The 23,548-nt window shown below is 36.6% G+C and overlaps 2 protein-coding genes across 2 annotated transcripts; both read left to right on the top strand.

Moving 5' to 3' along the window:
• Positions 1-1,855: 1,855 nt before the first annotated feature.
• Positions 1,856-6,404, top strand: cav2 (caveolin 2). Its single transcript, XM_084396858.1, has 3 exons — positions 1,856-2,287; positions 2,954-3,141; positions 5,144-6,404. Exons 1-3 carry the CDS (start codon positions 2,138-2,140, stop codon positions 5,292-5,294), a joined length of 489 nt encoding a protein of 162 aa, XP_084252984.1. The 5' UTR covers positions 1,856-2,137; the 3' UTR covers positions 5,295-6,404.
• Positions 6,405-7,351: 947 nt separating this feature from the next.
• cav1 (caveolin 1) lies at positions 7,352-12,819 on the top strand. Its single transcript, XM_084396982.1, has 3 exons — positions 7,352-7,601; positions 8,209-8,376; positions 12,159-12,819. Exons 1-3 carry the CDS (start codon positions 7,566-7,568, stop codon positions 12,498-12,500), a joined length of 546 nt encoding a protein of 181 aa, XP_084253108.1. The 5' UTR covers positions 7,352-7,565; the 3' UTR covers positions 12,501-12,819.
• Positions 12,820-23,548: the final 10,729 nt, after the last annotated feature.

The raw sequence follows: 23,548 nt of genomic DNA on the forward strand, positions 1-23,548 counted from the left end.
TTATTATTATGTAAAAATATATATTATTGTTTTTGCAGTATATATGAAGAGTTCAGATGCAAAAGCCTCTAAGTGCCATCTGAAATTTTCTTCTAGAATGATCATTTTTATCAAGCTTGTATATTTAAGTTCAGTAATTTCACTTAAATGACAATTCATAGGTAATTTTCATTGTCATTTAAGTGAAATTACTGAACTTAAATATACAAGCTTGATAAAAATGATCATTCTAGAAGAAAATTTCAGATGGCACTTAGAGGCTTTTGCATCTGAACTCTCTCTCTCTCTCTCTCTCTCTCTCTCTATATATATATATATATATATAATAATCAATGCTATTGACCCGAGTGCCCAAAAATTGTCATGACCAACATACCAAGTCCTCATGGAAAGTGTGAATTTGAGAGGATTTTAAAACTGCTTCACTTGATTTGCTAGTAATAGCTAATTACCAGCTATTAAATTTGACTTGTTTTATGCAACCTTATAAGCTGTCATTCACCTGCTAAGTTGTCATGAAAATGACATATTGGTTTGATTACTTTGCTTCAGTAACTTGTTGGGCTGGTCCCATATCCTCAAGGGGAAAACTGTTGAACTTGCAAACTTAAGTTATTATGACGGTAAAATATTGCTTCTGAATAGATCAATCAGACTTGCCTGCCAAACCCTTCATCACAGATTATAGTACTGTTCAACATTCATTGAAGAGTTTAGCAGTGAAGTCTGATTGCTGTTTCACATTTTTATTTTGACCAAAAAATTCATAAAAATACAGTACACCACATCAAACTCGAGAGATCTAGACCGTTCATGATGCTGACAAAGTTTGATCACCACTTCAGTCACACACTCTGTTTTGCTGTTGGAAATCAGCTGTGTGTTTATCCATAGGGATTATGGCCTGTATTGTGCGTGTCCATGTGGGTAGAATGTGCTTTTCACTTCCACTGTTGTGCTTTTGCTCTGCTGTCATGAGCCACCACGGCCTCTCCCCTTTTTCCTCCCGACTGTCACAACACAATGAGTTTGTTGTTTACGTGTGTATTAGCTCCAGTGAAACTATCTCCACTCCTTCTGGATATAGATAAACATTATATTCAGACATTTGGTAAGAATTATGAAAACAAAGTGTTAGGGGCTATACATGTTTAGCAGAATGACCAAGCTGGCCACCATCCACTTTCATTGTGGAAAAGAACAGGTTGGAAATTTTGTTAGGTCAATTTATCTGATATTTGAAGACTCTTATTGACTTTACATCATTTCCTTTTCTTTTTTTCTTCTCTTTTTTATACATGTTGGTTGCACCACATGACTTTGATTTGGCAGAAAAAAATTAAAGGCAAAAAAGTCAAATAGCAATGCAAATACCATCACTGGATCAGTTTCCAGTGTAAAAAATATGGAGAGCGGCCTATTGGCTGAAGTTAAGATTGTGTCTGAAATCTAAAAATATACTGCCTTCTAAGGTAGTACACTTAGTTTTAAAAAAGTACAGTTTATACATAAAATCAATACCTGTGTGTTGACAGTCTGTTGAATGGCTGAGCTCCAGAAAATCAATGTAGCTTTCAATGGATTTTTGACAGTTCAGCATAAAAGGGTTCTTCAGGACAATATGGTTCTATAAAGAACTTTTAGGCAGAGGCTAGACTATCTGTAAATAACCTTTAAAGAGCAAAAAATACCTCCTCCAAGAATTCAGTGAAGCTTAATGATTAATGTAGAGCTAGACTGATGGAGATAAACATGTAGCAATGCCCTAAAGTTTAAAAACTTCATATGAATGAATCAATGAAACGGGTGAGGGAAAAACACTTCAAATAGCGACCTACATAAGCTACTCTAGAGGAAATAACAATAACAATCTGTTAACATTCCTTGAATTCTGTTTCAATAAACAGTGTTTTGAGATAAGGACGGCTAGACAGGGATTTATTCCTAAAAAGGTCCCTTATCGTTGTTCCACATTTGTTTGGAGCTGTGAATTGAGCGCCGTTTGTGTATTTTGTCTGCGCGTGAACGCGTCTTCCGTGAGGGGCGTGGACGCGTCCTGTCTCGAGCGCACAGTGCGCGTAGCCTACAGCAGGCGCGATAGACAGCAGCGCGCGCCTCGCACCTCCAATACAAAAAAATGGGACTTGAAAAAGAAAAATCGGAGACCAGTGTCATTATGGATGAGGATGAATTCAATAGATCGATTGAACCTATACTTGGAAAAAACCCGAAAGTGTATTCAGATGTACCGAACAGAGATCCCAACGATATTAACTCGCACTTAAAGGTAGGTGACAACTTAATGCGAGAGATTTTAATATGACTTATTTTATTAATACTTACTAATAAACATCGTTACTATACAACTGACTAAACATCGTTGATATAATAATTGATAACGTGTTTCTTAATTTATGATGCGAAGCTCTTTTAACTTACCGCCATTCACGTGCATTGTTTTTTTAGAATGAGTCTATTCTATTTGAATAAGTGTATGTTGCACATGCGCAATAATAATCTTTTTTTTTTTTTTTTTTTTTTTTTCCAGTTTTGAGTAGATTGGCATGGCTGTTTTGCATACAGCAGGCTACTCCATTAATATAGAAATACCATAGACTTTAGTTTCACTTTATTTTGATGTTCCCTTTACCATTCTGTTGACTATAACATTGCACAGGTCTACTAACTCTCATTAGAGTGTTAGTAGAGTATTAGTAGACTGGTAGGGTTAGGGTTAGAATAAGTTGTAGTTACAAAGTTATAGTCAGTAGAATGTCTGTTGGAGGACCATCACAATAAAGAGTTAGCATAAGCAGACCGTCTACTAATTCTCTAATTAGTAGTTGCAAAGTTACTTATAGTTAACAGAATGTTCAAAAGGGACCATCAAAATAAAGTGTTACATAGACTTTCAGTGTTTCAGACTTTTCATGTTTTATGCTTGATTCCACAGGTTGGTTTTGAAGACATCATCGCTGAGCCGATCTCCACGCACAGCTTTGACAGAGTGTGGATCGGCAGTCATGCTGTGTTCGAGCTGGTGAAATACGTCTTCTACCGGATCCTCACCACGTTTCTGGCTATTCCCTTGGCATTTATTGTGGGGATTGTTTTCGGGATCCTCAGCTGTATACATATTTGGTATGAAAAGACTTCTTGTTGGGGAAGGCTGTTGGCTCTCTGTTGTATTTTCCACAGCCCAATTGCAAAATATTTGCCATGGCCACTTCCCACCTAGATAAAGACTTGCATTTGACAAAATTGAAGAAATACCAAAGAGAAAGTCTTGCATATCGGTTTTGTGCAGCACAGGTGGGCCTGCATTTTCACATATGGTGGAAAAATCCCTACATAACTCGCATTGGATTGTTAACATTCTAGTCAAGTGTTTTTTTCCGACTTCTTAGGGGTTTGACACATGCAAGCAGAAACTTGGCAAAGCTTGGTGCTTGACCCTTGTGCAGTTTCAGGGTCAGTGTTCCTGAGGTGCACACATTAGCACACTGTAAAAACTTTACAACCCAGAGTAGCAGAGTGACCCCATTAGCTTAGGAATGAGTCGTGCTGACAAATTTGCTAGATAAGATCAAATATCAAGATGTAGCTCATTAAGGAAGAAGAGAAAACTAAAATTTTGCATGTCTAGGGTGCTATAGTGGGCGACACCTTAAATTGTGGGGTTTGTTGGATACATTAGTCTTTTCTAAATTATTGTACTTATAATTTTAGCCTGGGAGATGCTAAAACAGATGAAAAAAATCTCATCCCAGAATATCATAAAGAATTGGAAATGGGCTGTTTTTATTTGGGGTAAGTAAGTAACCACCTAGCTACTACCCAGAATTCCCTATACCAACCACCTATACACCTTAGTAATTGCGTAGCAATGTGCTAATAGGATTTTGTAAATGTAAGGTGTCACAGACATGAATGATGCTTCAAATTGTGCAGCTTGTTGAGGAATGTTTCTATCTATCAACACACTAGCAACCACCTAGAACATCAACTACAATGCTAAGAACCTCAACAGCCACATAACAACGTAGCAACACCCTAACATTCACCCACATCACCAAGCATATAGTGCTAACAACCACAGGATATTAGCAGCTGCAAAGCAACACCCCGACAAACACTTAGAACATCAAGTACAATGCTAAAAACCTTACAGAGCCTCAACAACCACATAACAACATAGCAACACCCTAACAACCACCTAGATCACCAAGCACAGTGCCAAAAAACACAGGACCTTAGCAGCTACAAAGCAACACCCTAACAACCACCTAGCTTGCCAAGCATAGTGCATAGTGCTAAAAAACACATAGAACCTTAGCAATCACATAGCAACACCCTAGCAACCACCTAGATAACCAATAATAATGATAATAACCACACAGAACGTTAGAATCAGCAATACAATGTCATAGCAACACCTAGACCCCCAATCAAACAGCTAAAAACCACACAGAACCTTAGAAACCGAATAGAGACACCCTAGCAACCATATAGAATGTCAAAGATAGTGCAAAAAATCAGGCAGAATTTTGGCAACCACATTGCACCAAGCATAGTTCTAAAATCACATTGAACCCTAGCAACCACCCAAAATAGTGCTAAAACCACACTGAACTATAGCAACTGCATAGCAACACCCTAGCAAACACCCACAACACTGAGGATGTGAGTTTTGCACAGGTGAGGCACCACTCACAATTACATTTTTTTTTTTAAATAAACAAATAATTTTTAGCTAAAATGTGGTTCATTACAAATGAGGTTAATGTTCTGAATGCCTTAAAATACCTTTAATCTTATAAATAGAAAGATTGTTACAAAAAAAAAGAAAGATTTTAGACCGGTGCTGTAGATACTGGAAACACACTTTATATATTCTCTCATCTCTTATGAATCCCTTACAGATGGCCAGTGACAGATCTTGCATATGGTTTTAATGTCAACATTATCAAAGGTTATGATTTAATGGAACCATCTGAAATGAAGGATAATGCTTCGCACACTTTCCACGGTACATTTGTACTCCAGAACAAAGAGAGAGGAACTCGTTCACCTTGATGTGAATGATTATTATATAAGCCCTATATTTCAGCACACATGATGATGAGTTATTTTCCATCTGCAGGGTGGTGATGCCAGTGATCCATGGCTGCATGATGACACTGCCCTCCATCCAAGTGATCTGGACCAGCTTGATGGACACGTTTATAGGGCCTTTCTTCTTCAGCATTGGACGGTGCTTGTCATCCATCAATATCAAGACTGTTCAAAACTGAGCAAGTCTGTCCAGATTTAACTCCGCATTGAAGTGTTGCAGAATCTTTCTGTCGTGTTCTTTTGGACTCCTTTTTGAGGGTTATTAGCTGAAGGATAAGTTGTCCTTGACTTCTGAAGCAAAGAGAAGAGAAAGAACTTTTCTTTCATTTCAGTTGACAATTGCAATATTCATTCCGTTTTTTAGCCACTGACATGTCAACCTCGTAATGGGCGGCGTAAGTGCTGACATGCTTTTTCAATACTGTTATGTAAGTCTAATTAAGCTTTTATGTTACAATGTAAGATTTTATTGTAATGATTGAGATTTTTACCTTAAGGATAAGATATTGTGCTACTGCATGTGATATAACATCGCAATAAGCGCATAATGTGCTTGTAAGGAAAAAAATATGCAACTACTTCCAATAGGGTTGTAGTGTTGTGCGATTTAATATTTATATTGTTTGGAGTTGATAGATTTTTATCAACAAGAGTAAATTAGATGATTTGATGGAATTTCAGTGTACAAACTATTTATGATTTTCAGGTACATTCCTATTATAAAGAGCATTCTATTCAAATATCATGTTTTCTTCTGTATTAATGACTTCTTTGACTTCTATCATTCTGTAATGATAGAATAGTGCCCAAATGGCGATTAGTTTGACTTGCAAAGCGACATTTGACACGCTGTTTGCCATTGATTGTGCTTTGTTAGTGGCTCCGCAGAGTAAATGGAATATTTGACTGTGCAATGGAACATTAGAGGCTCAGGTGCCGTTTCCTCACCCCTGAATGATGTCATGTAGCAAACATGCTGAACACAGCTCAGCTTATGAAAGACAGAACTAAATGCCTTTCAGTTCACAAATAAAATTATTTTTGGAAGTTGAATGGACTGTTTTCTTTGCTGAGAGACCATAGCAAGAAGATCACTGTGTTGCACATGGAATGTTAACCTGACAAGATTTAACATCTTGTGCAATGTAAAAAACCCTTCGCGGGTCATGTTCAATGCAGCAGATATGCCTGAGGATAATGGTGTACCTGCTTAAAAAGTGTATGTTTTTAGAGAAAGGGGTCTGAGTGTTATTGAGTTCCGATGGGTTTTATTAAATGTCTCATTCTGCATTTGATTTGGTTACTATGAGGAATTTTTGTCATTCATGGAGACATTTATTTAATATAAAGGAATAATCAATTAAAAACCATTATAAAGGTTTAAACAGATTTAAAACATGCTACCTTTTTACCTGAGGAACAGCGACCTTTGGCCGCTATCTCGTCATTGTTTGCATATTTTGCATTGCCTGCACATCCCAGCACCTGTACTAGATACACAAATATAGGTGCAATAAATGGACACACTAAAAGATGTATAAAGTAAATGATAGAAAAGATATAGGCTAATAAGTATCATAAGTTACAAATATGAGAAAAAACAAGATTAAACAATTGCATTATTGTTGAAAACATTCCAAACTAAAGTGCAGGTTTTGCCTTGAGGTGTATTTTGGTATGCAAACCGAGTCACAATTTTAGGTTTATACATAGCTTTACAGAGCTAAAACTTTAAACTAAAACTAAAATTGTAGCCAATAAGTGTTCAGCATTATCAATAGGTTTAAAAAACATAAAATGCACCTCATGCATAAGTAGGCTAGAGCTGTGAAATATAGGCTGGCTACTTTGGTAAAATTTGGTTTGTTTACCATTTGATTTTGGTCACTCACTACATAATCCCCGTACTTCTGAATTCAGGTTGATTGGGACACCAATCATGTCATTTCAATGGCAAAAAGTGTCCCAATCACCATTAATTCCCCCCAAATTTGTGTTGCTTTAAGTTGTGATTACTTTACCCTTCCTCTAACGTGGAGAAATAGTGCGAGTGGATGTTTAGTAGTGTAAACGATCGTGCAGGAAAATATGGTACAGTGCCCAAATATGCCTCCCATTTGGGAAAAATCACGTCAAAATCTCCAACCACTAATACTGCGTAGCTCTGTGAGTGGCAGGCTAATGGAAGGTTTCATTCATTGAACTCACAGCATGTCCTCAGTGACTGAGAGAAACTCCCACAGATGCCATGAGAGGTTGAAGGAGAGATAAAAACATTCAATAGATAAAGTTTTATGGGACTTCAGTTGGCAAAAAAGAGGGCTGTTGTAAGGAAGAGGACTCCCCAAAGTAAGCAATCTCCCCACGCCTCCCACACTGCTTCCTCTGTACTGATTGTCTTGTTTCCACACTCACTCATCTGATCGCACTTCAGTCACTCACAGGACAGCATGACTAGCGGATACAAGGACGGGCCACCTGAAGAGGTAAGAATTACAATTATTTTACATCGGAAATCTTTTCTTTTTGATGCCAATTCATTGTGCAACTTATTACTCAAACACTTTTAGGGGTTTATCATGAAGGCGGTGTGCTGGCACATTTGTTTTCGCGCATGTTGGATAATGTGAGGTCTTATCTTTTACTGGCACGTATTTGTTCGGCAAGCCTCCCTTGTTTACTTTGTGCACACTTTGTGCAAACACAATTTGATGGAATACGAATATTAGCTAAATGAACTGCTCACTATCCATAGGTGGATTGATGTGCAAGTTCGTAGCGCATGTTGACGGAGCGCAATGCGATTTTTTATTTATTTAGAATAACTCATATATTTAAAGCACGTCCTAAAAGTTTGATATTTCAATTGTGGGTGTATTTCTTTTATATGTTCTGCTGCGGAATAAAAGTAACGCGCGCGCGGCGTATAAAATGGCGACACCCTGCGGCGGGTCGCTCTACTGTGTTCCAGAGGGGTGTGGTGCTTCATTTCTATCCGCTTAAACCCATCCCATGCCAGGGCTGTGCTGAGTTGCGCCTCAGTCTCCACTCCACGCACATGAACTTCATTTTCTGTTTTCTTTGGAACCGCAGGAATACGCTCACTCACCGTTCATCAGGAAACAGGGGAATATTTACAAACCAAATAATAAAGAAATGGATAACGACAGCATCAACGAAAAGACACTTCGGGATGTCCACACCAAGGAGATTGACCTGGTCAACCGGGACCCAAAACATTTAAATGACGATGTGGTGAAGGTAGGTCATTCACTTCACTTTTTCTGCTTTATAAATGCAACTTTTTTCTTTGGTCAGTCACTTTAAATGCATTTTTAGTATAATTATAATTTTAGTATAATGCATAATTAGTACAATGTAACATGAAACAACTGCATGCAACTTTTCATACGTAATTATTTTAGTATATATTATAATTAATCTATTGTATAATGTAATTTATTAATAATTATTTGTATTATATATATATATATATATATATATATATATATATATATATATCATTACTATTAAATGTTATGCTTTGTTATATTAAACTTAATAAAACGTCTTCAAAAGAGCATTACAGTTTATGCATATCCTAATAGTTCGGCATTATAACTCAACAGAAAGTTTGGCTTCATAACAAAGGCGATGAGTCACTGGTCAGTTTGTCACGGTGGCACTGGAAACAATTATTGCAAGCAGCAGCTGTCTTTCAAATCCAGTTATAGAACTTGCAAAACCTTAAATGTACTTTTAAGCACACTTGCATTCAGTCTCACCTGGACTCTACTATATGATACTGATGTGCTGGTGTCCCTACCAGGCTTCCTTAGGTGTTTTGGAGCAGCAGTTGATTTCTAAGCTTGTTCTAGAACCAGTAGTCAAATTAGTTCTAGACCAGCTTAGACCAGCTAGAAGATCCACAGCTGCCAGCTTAAGCTGGATTTTCCATCAGGGTGGAAACAATTATCACTGGAGCAGCTGTCTCTTCAATGTGAAATGTTGGGACTGTGGCACAAGTTTGTGAAATCCATGCATGCAATAATAGCCTGTTGCTCTCATTTGGACGGGCATGATGCTTTTGTAACTCCCATGCGGTGACGAGCTGTCAAAGTAAGGTCTTTTTTTATAGAGGAAATATTAAGAGTTTCCTGTTTTTGAGCAAAGACTGCACACCTAACATTCTTAGTGAACATTTTCCTGGGCGTGGGGCGATGCCTTGCATAGCAACTTTCCCTGAAAGAAAAGTCGACTGGGTCACCTGATGATACACCCAGCTTTCAAAAAAACGACCCCCCCTGCATCCATCTCCACCCTTTCGCATTATTTTTTCACATGTCTTTTCCCCTCCCACCACAACATGACACTGAGTCACATCCCTGAGGACACATGCAGTTGAAAGCCTCTTATGATTTGACTGAAAATTGAATCCAGAGAACACCGAAAGCCAGTTTTCTTTTTATAATTTGCTGTTTGCTTGGAATTATGGGATTGCTGTCACAAGGGCTCTGAAAGGGACTCATTTTGTGCACACTGTCCTTTTATTTTGTCCTTAAAAGGGGTTGAGCACTCGCAGGGGTCTTGCGTAGGAGAGCGTAGCAGGGAATTCCCATCTCCATTTTCAAAAATTCTCTGTACACGCACGCACACACACATACACACGCACATCCCTCTGCACACATGGGGCGTTCCTCCAGACCATGATGCACTCGTGGTTCAAGCGCACTCCCACAGACATCCACATCAAAGATCCTTGTGTGCAGAAACACATGCGTAGCTTTCCCTTGGAACAGAATATTTTCCTCTCATAAAAGCGCATTCTTTTAATAGCACGCTGGAGCAGGATTCCACGTGGGAATCTGGCCAGAGCACAGTCTAGTGACCTCCGAGTAGTCATCACGAATGCATCAGATTATGCTTGTAGTATACAGTGCTTGCAGAAGTACTATAAATCCTGGCTGACCAATATAGGAAAACCTTCCATAGCTAATAGAGTTACAGTACCATGGCTTTGGTGGGTTTGTTAGTCACTGCACATGAATTTGCAATTTGAAATGAATCACAGGCTGTTGCCATCGTGATCGAGGATTTCGAAAAAATAAACAAGATAGCTATAATTGTTTTTAATATAAACCGTTGGGGTTCCTCAACAATGCCATTGTTTTTGCACAACTTTTGTTGTCTGTCCAAGTTCAATATTTTGATGCATACTGTGGAGGACTACTTAAAAATAAATCTTTATTTATTTATAAACATTAATTTAAAAAAGTAATGAATTGATATGTTAATATTTAATTACACATTTATATATGTAATTAAATATGTCTGTTTATTTGTCAGTTTGAAATATGATTTATTTATATTTTTTATTTCATTTTACTTAATGTTATGCATTTTAATTAATTCTATTTTTTTTATAAAGTGTATTTATTTTGTCAGTTTGAAAATATTATATACACACACATATCTGCATTTTTAAACATTTCATTAAATAAACAGTAACTTATTTATTTACATTTTTATTTTATTTCATTTTGTTTTATTGTTAAATATTTTGTCATTTTAAATATCATTAAGTAAACCGTTTTAAATGCGATTTATTGAAATGATTTATTATTTACATTTAAATTTTATTGGGTTTATTCCATTTAAAAAAAGTTATTTTAATTTTAATTTTAAATGATTCAATTGATTAGTGGTCAACTGATCACTCCTACTCCTCCATAAACTGCAGTGTGCACTGGTGATTTATTAACTATGTGGACTGGTCTTATATAATCACAAGCCCCCAGATCTGAAGAATGCAAGTTGATACTTCTGTCAGTACAGTGAGGGTGTTATCAGGGAACACTGTGCAGCCAGCTCAAGAACTGTTTATTTTAACGTTGTTGAAAGTCATAGTTGTAATATTCAAGTAATGGAAACTATGTGTCCAGCCAATTGGGATATACTGTAGATAAATGAATGGGGAGGATAGGCTTTTATAAGACTACATAATTTGGTATTTTGTTGCCAACTTGAACCGCCATGATGGTTTCAAGCCCTTGGACAAGTAGTAATTTATCAGTTTACTCTTACAGGAACTATTCTATTTTGTCCAAACCTTGTGGTGAGCCTACCAGTCTTTTAGCTGAAAAACTTAACCAGGCTAACTTAACCAGTCAGCCTTCTTTGGTCAACCAGCTTTATTAGATAGACTGCGGTGGTTAACCAGCATTTCTTTTCTTTTTTTTTGCTAGTGATCTAAGGCTATGCTGTTTAAACTAGCACAAATAGTCTAAAGTGGTTAAGTTGCCTTCATTTCAGTTAGCAAAACAGTCATTTTCAGATATTATCAGTTTAAAGATCACCATAAACAACACTGATATCTAAAAATGTAGGTACGTCTGTTTTGTTGACTAGTTATTCTGATTCAAACCGGAGTTCTTAAATAAATATTAGCTTTATCTTGACTTTCATGTTTGACCGTGAAGGACGGGGTGTGTTTGTGTGTGCTTTTTCCCTGTATAATCAAAAATGTCACAAATGAAATAAACACATCTGTATTTAAAAGAAAGTGCACTGCTATACAGTGATGGTGTGTGAGGTTTGCCAGCTCTGGGAAGATCTGAACCAAGCTCTCCAGGGCTTATTAAATGAGTTTTACATGTACATGTCTTCTCTAAATGTTAGTGTTCGGTGTCAGGCATTATCTAATCCAATCTGCGGTTGATGCAGGAGGTTTAGAGTAAGGTGACTTGGGCATGAACCAGGCCGTACCAGCCTGAGTGAACCAGAGCAGGGTGCTGGACAGTGTAAAGATGCTGTCTATGAGGAATGTGGAGATGGATGAAGAGGGGGAGGAGGAATTGTGCTGGATTTATTAATGTGAGCCCACTTGATATGGATGAAAACATGCAGATAACTTTCATAGTAATTTTTAATATAATATAATAAAAAATTCAGATAGATAGATGGGTTCCAATGGGTTATTCCAATGTCTGATTTTATTATATCAATACACAACGATTTAATTCTGAAATCCCTTTCATCTCCAGGTGGACTTCGAGGACGTGATCGCTGAGCCTGCCGGCACCTACAGCTTCGACGGCGTGTGGAAAGCGAGCTTCACCACCTTCACAGTAACAAAGTACTGGTGCTACAGGCTGCTGACGGCCCTGGTGGGCATCCCGCTCGCCCTGGTGTGGGGCATCTTCTTCGCCATCCTCTCCTTCATCCACATCTGGGCCGTGGTGCCCTGCGTGAAGAGCTACCTAATCGAGATCCACTGCGTCAGTCGAGTCTACTCCATCTGTGTGCACACCTTCTGCGACCCTCTGTTCGAAGCCATGGGGAAGTGCTTCAGCAGCGTGCGGGTCACCACCACCAAGGTGGTGTAGGGACAGGGAGAAGGAAAAGAGCCAGAGGGAATCGGGTGGGATGGGGGAAACCAATGTCCAAAGCAGGGAGATAAATCACATGATATAATAAAGAGGGCGAAATAAACGTGAACAGAGACGGAGGGTTGCACTGTATTTAGGTAAGACTCTCCTCTCTGTCTCTTTTCAGCGTATTTATGAGCTTTGTCTCCTCTCAGCTTTGGATTCCTTGGGGCGTAGGGGACGTGCGTGGTAAAAATTCTCATTTTTTTGTCATTTGTTAGAATTTATCAACGTAGGAATACCGATTTAGCCTGACTTTTAAAGGGACAGTTCATGCAAAAATGTAAATTCTTTTATTATTTACTTACCTTCATGTTATTTCACGTCCGTCAAGCTTCAAAAACACCATAAAAGTGATCCACATGACTTGTGCGCTATTAGTCATATGAATGATATGAAACAGAACATGTCATATTGACCACTTTTATGGTACTTTAATGGTGCTTTTTTTTTTTTTTTGTGATTTTTGTCCTTTTTGGAGCTTGACAATGGTCACTATCATTATATAGAATATTATTTATAAATATATATATATAAAAAATTGTGAAATATATCAAAGGTCCAGTCGTATTAGCAATTGCTTCGATTCCTATTGAAGTAACTGGATTTCAACGGTGAAAATTTGCTGAACAACAGAAAATGTGACTGCACTTTTATCGTTAAATATTTCGCAAACTTTCCACTTTGTATCCCACAGATACATGACAGGTATATACATTTGGAATGGCGTTAGGTTAAGTAAATAATGACAGAATTTTCATTTTGGGGTGAACTATCCCTTTAAGATTTGCCTGTTGGGACAAGGCTGTGAATTTGTTGGTTTTTTCGTCCCCCATCGTTCATTGACACGTCCACTTAAGTCTATCCAAAATAGTTCCTTAACATTATATAGAAGATTCGAATAGTTTTGCTATGTTCATTCTTCCATTTGGGTACCATCACCCTTTTTTTTTGCCATCACTGGGTTTATGAAATCCAAACGTTTTTTGGTTGTTTTTGGGAGAGGGTTCGGGGAATCTGAACGAATATTAGAGAAAAAGTAGGCGTGGGCCTGCTGATGTTAAGACTGCCCGTCACACTGCATGTTGCCACTAAATATGGTGGATGGCCCGAACACGGGGCAAAAGAGGTGCCCTCACTGAACCCTTTGCCAACTCAGCATATACTAACAAAGAGACTGTTCCTGACTTTGACATGTAACGCTTCAACCCGGTCATCATGTCAACAGCTTTTTGAGTGGCAGAGAAAGTCTTTACAACTTCCAGAGAGACATCATGTGAATCTAGCAACTATAGGAGACAAAGCTAGCGAGGTTGTGAAGATTGAACTATTTTAACACTACAGCACATTACCACAGCCTTAACATATAGGCTACTTAAACTTTATTTGCAGTCTTTGAAGATGAAGAATTAGGGGTTTTTTGCATTTTTTTTTTTTATGTTGTTTCTGCAGTACGAAGTGACATTTGGTTTGGAATTTTGTCCCGTAAACAAACCTGTCTGCTTCTCTGTTTATTCACTGTCAGACACACTTACACACACACACACTGGCAAAGACTGGCAGCAAACCAAAGTTTCCAGCATCAAAGGCTGCTGCTAAAGTAGGGTTTATATAGTATTTCGTACTGACATTATGCTCACTTCTGTCACCTTTTGTCTACCCGCTTTGACTTGGTCACCTCTTTGTCTACTGTACCTGCTGTCTTAGTATCTATTGCGATGCATTTGCTTCTGTGAGTCTGCCTCTGTACATGAGATCTTATTTTTATTCATATTTTTTATATGAAAACTGAAATTCTCTTTCCTTGCTTTTACTGTAAAATCACATAATGCTGTGCACATTAAAGAAAATGTAATATAAAACAAGTTGATTTCATTTGTCTGGTTCATTCATCGTCTTTATTTGCACGTGGACGGTTGCACTGCCGCAGGCTTTGCTTTCTTGTAATGAAAAAGTTTCTGATTAAATGGCTTTGATTTAATTTTAGGACTTTGTTTAAAGCCCTTTTGGGTTGCTTTAACCTCTCTGTGGTCATTTTAAGGCTTGCTTTATTTGTGTACAAAACCTGCACAGTCCTTGAACCCACGGCAATTAATATTGAAGTATTTTAAGAGAAGCCGAAAATAAGCACGTAAGCTCAGGGTTACTAAAAGTGGAGAGAAATAAATCAGTGCTTATTCATTTTTATGTGCCTCTAGTGAATATTTGGACTGAACCTCAAATCATTTATTTTTCTTTTGTAATGCATTTTAGTGGCATATGGATCCTCTAGTCTAATGAAACTAAACACTTTTACCTTCTTATAGTACTGTAGACAACATCAGTAGTATTTTGAATCATAGAATCATAACCACAATAAAGATGTTAAAAGTATCAACTGAATTTCCTTTCACTTTCACACATAAAGAATGGGAAATCCTGACAAGATAACCTATAGCCTGTTTGTTAGGAAAATAGCCTATATTCAAAAAATGCTGTAAAATGCTTCAAAGGAAATGTATCGCCCCCTAGGGGAACTGTGGATATTAACACACAGAAGCACCTGGGGCCTCATTTATAAAACTGTGCGTAGGATCCTTATTAAAAGTGCACGTGCACCCGAAAGCCAAAAATGTATTATTTTTATTCAGACTTATAAAACCGTGCGTAGGCTACGCCAGCGGAAGATTGTGCGCGCATGCGTCTTCTCCCCGAAATAACCATATATGGAGCTTACAACGCCTAGTTTTACTATGCATATCCTCATCTGCATGCATATTCATCCATACATAGCCTACCACATTTAACGGTACAAGACATTATAGGAAAATATGAGATACGGATGTGCCGTCACATTACATTGATAAAAATCATTTAGTAGCCTATCCTTGCATTGTTTTCGAATAAATAAATCAAATAAATACATTTCAGAGAAAGTTTTTCTCAATATTTTCCACTGGCCAAATAGTATTTTTAATGGATTTATATTTTTAATGGAAACAGATAGGCCTTGTTGTGCATTATTTGCACGAAACTATTTTTTCTCAGACAATCTGCTATTATCATGATAAGCATTTCTCAACGTAGTTAAAACATTAAAACACAACATGCCACAGGTTAAAAAGTATCGCATACAAATATTTATATTTATTGAATATAACAAAATGTTGTAACTTCTCAATGATTTCATGTAGCCTATAATTTAAGTGTTTAACTCCATTAATGAGAATGGCACATTTAATCGAAATGTTTATATCAAAAGTTGAAATCATTATTTTATTTATTTGAACTGTTATTGTGAACATGCACTGTATTAATGATTAGGACTCATAATGAAAATGTACGGTTTTCCTTTATCTAATCTGCCGTTATAAATATGCGTCAGTTTTAACGGCCATTTAAGAATGCACTGAAAAAAACTACTTGTAAGATTTACTTAATAAAATCCTCGTAACAATTTGCACAAGTATATTTTAAGTAAATTTTACTGCTATAATATCAAGTACAACTTACGTGTCATTATCAAGTAAAATTTACTTAGTATTGAATGTAACGCTCATGAAGAAATTAAGTAAAAATTACCTATTTACATTTCATTTAGAAGTTATATTTATTTAAAGTAATTAAGTAAAGTTTATTTATTGTTTTATAATTAGGAAGCTTGCTTTTATGAAATTATTAAGTAAATCTTACCATTTAATGAAGTAAATAAGTAGATTTTATTTAAGTTTTTTTGTTTTCATTTACTTAGTTTTATGAAATTATAATACTCCCTATAATTATGTAAACATTGCTAATTTCTTTTTTATAATCATGAACATAAATAAATTAACATTTTCTCTATATTTTTCACGAATCACACAATTAAAATACAATTAAACAGTTTATTTTTCAGTCATCAAAAAATGTTCTTCATACAAAAATGAACATTCAGTCATCTCTTGACACAGGTGAATTCAGTAAAACTTCAGAATTATACTGTAACCCTTGTTTTAAACATAACAAATGTATTAAAAAAATACATATATATGCAAAACATTCAAAACAGCACTCTGAAATAGTGAACTTTTAAAGAATACCATTACAACTTTAATGTATTAAAACATGAACAGCTGAATGTTTAAACAGTTACATCATACCATAGCATTTAATACAACTTCATCCTTAATCTTTGAACTTTTGGGTAAAGATTAAAGGAGAACTCCGGTCATTTTTTGGTAAATTTGGAGTGCTGTCAGTACAGAGAACAACGACAAAAATCGGTGTTGCCTACACCGTGTTATCCTCTTTTTAAAAATTTGCACCCTGTTGACTTCAATGGGGCAAGTACTAAACCTGCTTTTAGCCTCGTAACATCCTTGATGTGTCATTACAAGTGCACAGGTCATGTGAGTGATTCTTTCAGAGTGAACACGGGTGAATCTGACTGCAGTAGATGTGAAAGATATGGATAAAAGTGATGTTAATTCCGCCAGTGCACATACCTGTATTTACTTCCTGTTTTCGGTTCAAAGTCCACAGTAGACGATTGTCGAGTTCTCCACTGTTGCTGAGTTACCTATGATCTACTGCAGTCAGATTCACCCGTGTTCACTCTAAAGGAATCACTCACATTAGCTGTGCACTTGTAATGACACATCAAGTATGTTAAGAGGCTAAAAGCAGGTTTAAAACGTGCCCCATTTAAAGGGTTACTTCAGGATTTAGCATTAAGCTTTGTATTAGTAGAAAACCTGTAGTATTTTCGAATTACCATGCTTTCCACCCTCATATCCCCCTGAGACAAGAGATTTATGTATTTTTTGTCTGGAAAAAATCCTCAGATGACGCAAAAATCGTCATTTTGCGTCATCGGAGGATTTTCTGGCCAGAGGCTAAAGACTACAGCCAGTAGATGGCGTTGTTCCGCATGTTTTCAGCCCGCCCATACAGGGTGGGATCTCACTCAGTCAGAATGTACACAGTGTCAGCCGTCTTTCTTTGGAAGCTAAGCTAGCAGGCTCTTGTTCTGTGGAGAAAGCTGAATAGTAGGAGAAAGCTGAGTAAGTATGGGTAACCATCCTCCTTTTCCCGGATATGTCCGGCGGGCGAGGATCGTTCAAAATGTCCGGGATTCGGCTTTTGCTTTCTGCGGTCGCCATTCATTGTTTACATGCACACCTCATGTTTCAATCTAACTGAATTCATTCCGATCGGTGAATCTGAATGTAGTGTTTACATGAACGCTAAACAAGTGATCGGTTGATGTGCGTTTTAACATTGCTAAGAAAATTCCCGCACCTCCGTTGCGAGACCGGCGCGTCTCAGTAATGACGCCACCGGCCTCGCGCTGTTCTCCCGCGGCCGTCAGCCTCGTCCTGCTCGCCACAGTAAACATAATGAATGGCGACTGTAGAACGCAAAAGCCGAATCCCGGACATTTTGGGCGATCCCGAAATCCCAGGCAGACTCCTCACGGAGACTCACTAGTAGCCTAACCTTGTTTTCAACTGCGCTGTCTTACCGGTAGGCGTGGCCTCCTAGGGCAGCGAAGCAAGTGCATTCTGGGAGTTGTTGTCTTTCATCCACATAAGCCAAAAATACATTTTCTGGCTTTTCTCAGTCTAGAAAGCTCCAAATTAAAAAAATTCTTCACATTTCTTCTACATAAATGACCTATTTTAAATACACATTCATCTTCCCAGAGGTGAAGTATCCCTTTAAGTCAACAGGGTGCAAACAGGGCAGCAAAAAAAAAAAAGGATAACACGTGTAGGCAACACCGATTTTTGTCGTTGTTCTCTGTACTGACAGCACTTCAAATTTACAAAAAAATATTAAAATTGACCGGAGTTCTCCTTTAAGAAGGATGGATGCATCAATTGGATCTTCTCCATCAGCACCATGGATGGACGACCAGTATTTGAATGATGTGCTGAGTGATGTCACTGCAGCTGTCCTCCTGCATACAGTTTAGAAGAAAAAATATAAATCTTTTGAGAAACAAAAATAGAAAGTGACTTCATTATCACAACAGAATGAACACATACACTTACTAAAAAAAGTATTATCTCTACGATCAACTTAGCGCACGATGCTTTTAGAAACACAGACCTTATTTTGAGACCTCATTTATGCACGATTTAGTGCAATTGAAAAATTGTAGCTTTATGTGTAGACCTTCCTGGGCAATATTCATTAAGAAAATTCAAACTTTTCCATAGTCAACAGTATAACGTTAACGTTAACGTTACTTAACGTTACAGCAGGAAAGCGGTTAATGTTAATTTTAAGGCCTAATGTTAGCAAGCTAACGTTAGCAGTTACAACGGTATCCAATCAGTTTGAATTTTTTACACGAAAAACAGTGCTTTGTGAATCTATAAAACTATTGAAAACCTTTCCGATTAAATATCCGTTAACTAATGTAGGAAGTGAAATGTAAAGGCGGGGTTATAACGTTAATGTAATATGGATAAACCAGACCCGTTACACTAATACGAGGCCATGTTATAAGATCCATGTTATAAGACCGCGGGCAGTTATACGATAATGTCTATTGAGTCAAGTAAACAAGAATCATCAATCAAAATCCTCACAGACCCATCTTTTATTAAATGTAAAACAGAAAGACAAACTTACCTCAAACACGACAAAAAGCAGCCACGCAGCAGCTCGTCAATCCGTCTGACCCAAAGTGGCAGTTAGACTGTCTTGTCCAAACACGCATGTGCGGATTCAAACGCGCTATACTTTTTCGATTAAAATTTACTTAAAATTACTATGTTTATGTGAAGTGACTATAAAATGTTTAAATATTACAAGCAAATATATAATAAGATTTACTCTTTCCAACCAGTTAATTTATTACTTGAATTAAATGTGTAGATATTTCAAATTTTACTTAGAAAATTCTAGTTCTCATTGAATTTTAATTTTATAAAGTAAAAATTATGATGGTTAATTTAATATATATTACTATACCAAAAAGTTCGTTTTTACAGTGAATGGATGGATGTTTGCTTCATGTGATAGGCTCGGTGAGGGAAATTATATTTGTATCATCTTTCTGTATATGTTTCATTTTCTTAAAATGTTCGGTCTAAAAGTGACCAAAAAGACATTTAACTCCAGCTCACAATCAGTGTCGCCAAACTTCTCTGTCTTCAAAATATACGTACGCATGGGTCAGAGTTTGCGTGTAGGTGCGCAAATTTTCCCGTCAAGTATGTTTTTATAAATCACAACTTATACGTCGGAAGTGGCGTAGGGCCTCCGCCTCTTTCAGGGCCTGTTTTGTGCGTACGCAACGGTTATAAATGAGTTGGACCCCTGCTGTTGGACCGTGAGAAGTGATTCCTGTCTGAATTATTCCTTTGAGTCGGATCTTTTCTGTAACGAATCAGGCTAAACGAGTTTGATTCAAGAGTGATTGTGAATCATTTCGACCGTTGTAAATGGTCTCAAAAGACTGGGAACAGTCCTTTAAAAGGTTTTGAATTTTATTTATGGTGCATCCCATTATTTGTCGACAAAGATTTAAATATGAATGAATTTGCTTAAACAGATGTGTAGCGAAAATAATCAGGCCTAGGCTAAGTAGGCCTATTGGTCAGGTAAACATTGTTATATGTGGTACCTCCTCGTGGTAAGTAAAGACAATAGCAAGCATGTCTGTTTGATTATTCATTGTATCCATGTGGAGGAGTCATTGAATTGATTCAATCTGCAATTACGTGTTTTTAATATAGGCTAATTTATAGGCTGCTATGTACTTTGATATTATGCCCAGTAAAACTTCTTGCCAAGATTTATGGTTTAGGAGACTGTTCATTTTCCCCTAGCCCCGTGGGCATCACAACACCTGTTTCTTTCAGATGTTGTTATCGTCAGAATATCTACTGCCATGAATAGCCTATACACAAAACTGCACTGAGTCATAGATCTTCGGTATTTCTTTCACATGGAGAGTACAAACAAAGTCAAGGTAAATCAAATCTCAGCTGTTTGATCAGACACAGAACAGATGGTGCTTTCTGAGCAGCCAGCCATCCACACCACCACCAGGTTTTCATTTTCCACTGTCATTGTTTGAATCATTGTCACCATAGCAAAAACAGTAGGCCTGTCACACTGTTCAGATGGACTAAAACATATATGAATCCGGGAAATGACCTGTTTTTGTCCATGTTGTCTTTTTGAGATCACTGTTTACTGAATCTGAAGGTGGAACTGGGTTGGTTTTCAGGACAATCACCTATACTTAATGAACAAAGGATAGATTTTAGTGACCAATGCCATTTGTAAAGCTGTAACAAGAGCAGAACGCGTCCATCCTGGGATAAAGGATGATGGCCGAGGCCGACCATGCTGAGTGATTGAAGGAAAGCTCTTCGTATTCTTTGAGGGAAAACATTATGCTTGATTGTATTGAATGTGCACTTTCAAGTATATTTAAAAAACTCTATTTGCAGATAATATAATATTAATGAAATAAAAGGCAACTTAGGTGTACTTAATGAGAGTACACTATTTTTCTTAACACAATTTGTAATAATGTCAAGTTTTACTTTAAAATATATTTTACATCATTAATAATCTTTAGTCATTCCTAAACATCATACACTTACTTTGATGTGTTGACTAACAAAGCACATGTAAAGTACTTGATTATATATATATATTATATTATATTATATATGATTATTTTAACTGCACTGTGTGTTTTTTGATGTTACATTTGAAGTTAATATATATTAAATGTACTACATTGCAACTTTATCGTTACAAAGGTGTAATAAATACATTCTTTTCTTTGACAGTACACTGTAACTATATTTCAAAGACAATAGAAATAATTATGAAATTACATATTAAGATGTACTAAGGTCATACTAAACTGGGCCAAAAAGTACTCTAAAGTCCAACTAATATAAATTGAAACTATAACACATTTTCTTTGAATTGTAAACAACATGCAATCAAGTGTTTGAGAACATTGCATTGAGTTTACACTTTATTTCTGTAATAGCACCCTTAGGTAAATTGTGCTTCTTTTTTGCAAGGAGCCTGAAGCCCTGAACCTTCATTCCATTCAACAAAATCAAAAACAACATTATCAAATTTAAATAAATCATAAAGCCTGTTGGGTTTGCTATCAAGGACCAGGTTTTAAAAGCAATAATATTATGATTATGTAATAAATCAGAAATGAAGTTGAGAGCGGTCATGTGACCCAGAGGAAAACAATGCCAACTGGGTGAACTAATCAGCTTAAGTGCTGTAAAACTGGTTTGAGTGTAAAGTTTTTTAAATGCGGCTCCGTGTTTGTTTACCCTGTTAAAACTTTTTCCTGGAATAAGTCAAATCCGTTTCTCAATATATTATGGTTTTGAGATGGCCCAGGGGCGGAGGAATATAAATCCAAATTGCTTTCCGCAATAGATAGGCTATACTGCATCTTATTTCCCTCTGTGATTTAAATACATTTAATTCAGATCTAAAGTTTGACTGATTAAATTGTATCTTTATTTTCTGAAAGTCATACATGTATTTCTTTTTAAGGCATTCAACTGTATTAAAATGATCAATCCCTGCATGTCAGCATGTCATTCTTCGCAATACTTGCAATATACTAATGTCAAGAGGATAGTTAAATTAATGCTGCTGATGTGCGCAACATTTAAAAGCCCTTTTCCAAATGAACCGTGGCAGGTTTAAATGATCAGTCGTCAATGAGGTTTTACAGTATAGGAGAATGACCAGGTCAGCACTAACCTGGATTTTATTGACCTTAAGGTCATAAATTAAACCTGAGACTAAGTAGGAAATCTATACGGATCGGTTTTGTAGATTATCTGTGGTGTCCTCCCTCCACTCACTCTGTGTGGGACACCAGATCACAACTTTTATTGATTAGTTCATAAATATGGAACACTAGGACTAGGTCACCACTAGGTGGCGTTACGATACCTTGAATAGCTACACAAAGGTTCCGTGCTAATGACAGGGTTATCCTGTATGCAGGCTATACGAACTTTGTGGCACAAAACCCACATTACAATCTGTTGTTAAAATGACATTTTGGCCAAATAAAAAATATTTATATGTCATTATGATAAGACTCCTCCCTTCAAAAAAGACCACAAAATATTTGTCAAATGTGTCACGAGGCCCTTAAAAACAGTAACATACCATGGCAGGTGGGGGATGAAGATACTGCATAGTTGAAGAGAAAGTCATAGATCCAGAATTTCACACTTTGGTTTTAGTGGTTACTGGGTAGCGGTGTAAAATTGACCGCTGTAATAAACTTCCCTCCAGACAGACTTCATAAAGCCTCTGAATGCTATTGAGCCTTTGCATGTTAGTATTGATGCTCACTTAGTCACTGATAGAAGGTCGATGCATATTAATTTAATGCTACACAATGTAATAATGTACTAGCAATTAACCAGTTTGGTCATTAGAGTAATTAATGAGATACAAACTCCAAATTACCACAAAAAAAATCATGATTTGTTATCACAGCTTTTTTCTTTTGTCCAATCAACTTAGATAATTAATGTGGTTCAGATAACATAATATTTTGAATTTCTGTTGATTAAACCAATCTCCTTCATTGTATTAACTCAACTTTTTTATTTCAATTAACCAGGCAACCAGGTTCAAACCAACTTTTTTAAGTTAAACCAACAATATTGTGTTTTATCCTTGCTTCAAATGCAGTGTTTGCTAAATAAATTGAGGAACGGAAGTGAAAAATTATTTTTCTTTGTACTCTTCTTCTCATTATTGTCGTCATTATTAATTTCAGTAAACTTCATGAAATATTTTTTTTATTATGAATATGCATACTGCATTCTACCATAAACAACAGCAAGAGAAATGTTCACTCACAATATATAATGAATCATTATATATTGTTTATGAACAATATTTAAAAAGTAACTGATTAACTGATTAAACTATGGTAAAAATAAACATTAAAATGAAAAATGAAATAAAATAAAACAGGAAATTATATTTAATAATAATAATACTAATAC

The sequence above is a fragment of the Rutilus rutilus genome, assembly GCF_951802725.1.
Source record: "Rutilus rutilus genome assembly, chromosome: 23".
Lineage (NCBI taxonomy): Eukaryota > Metazoa > Chordata > Actinopteri > Cypriniformes > Leuciscidae > Rutilus > Rutilus rutilus.

Excerpts from the sequence above, each read along its gene's own strand:
- cav1 (XM_084396982.1), top strand. The coding sequence starts at position 7,566 with ATGACTAGCGGATACAAGGACGGGCCACCTGAAGAG. Across the intron at positions 7,602-8,208 it reads AGGACGGGCCACCTGAAGAG|GAATACGCTCACTCACCGTT; the intron begins GTAAGAATTACA and ends TTGGAACCGCAG. Across the intron at positions 8,377-12,158 it reads TAAATGACGATGTGGTGAAG|GTGGACTTCGAGGACGTGAT; the intron begins GTAGGTCATTCA and ends TTTCATCTCCAG.
- cav2 (XM_084396858.1), top strand. The coding sequence starts at position 2,138 with ATGGGACTTGAAAAAGAAAAATCGGAGACCAGTGTCATTATGGATGAG. Across the intron at positions 2,288-2,953 it reads ATATTAACTCGCACTTAAAG|GTTGGTTTTGAAGACATCAT; the intron begins GTAGGTGACAAC and ends TTGATTCCACAG. Across the intron at positions 3,142-5,143 it reads CTCAGCTGTATACATATTTG|GGTGGTGATGCCAGTGATCC; the intron begins GTATGAAAAGAC and ends TTCCATCTGCAG.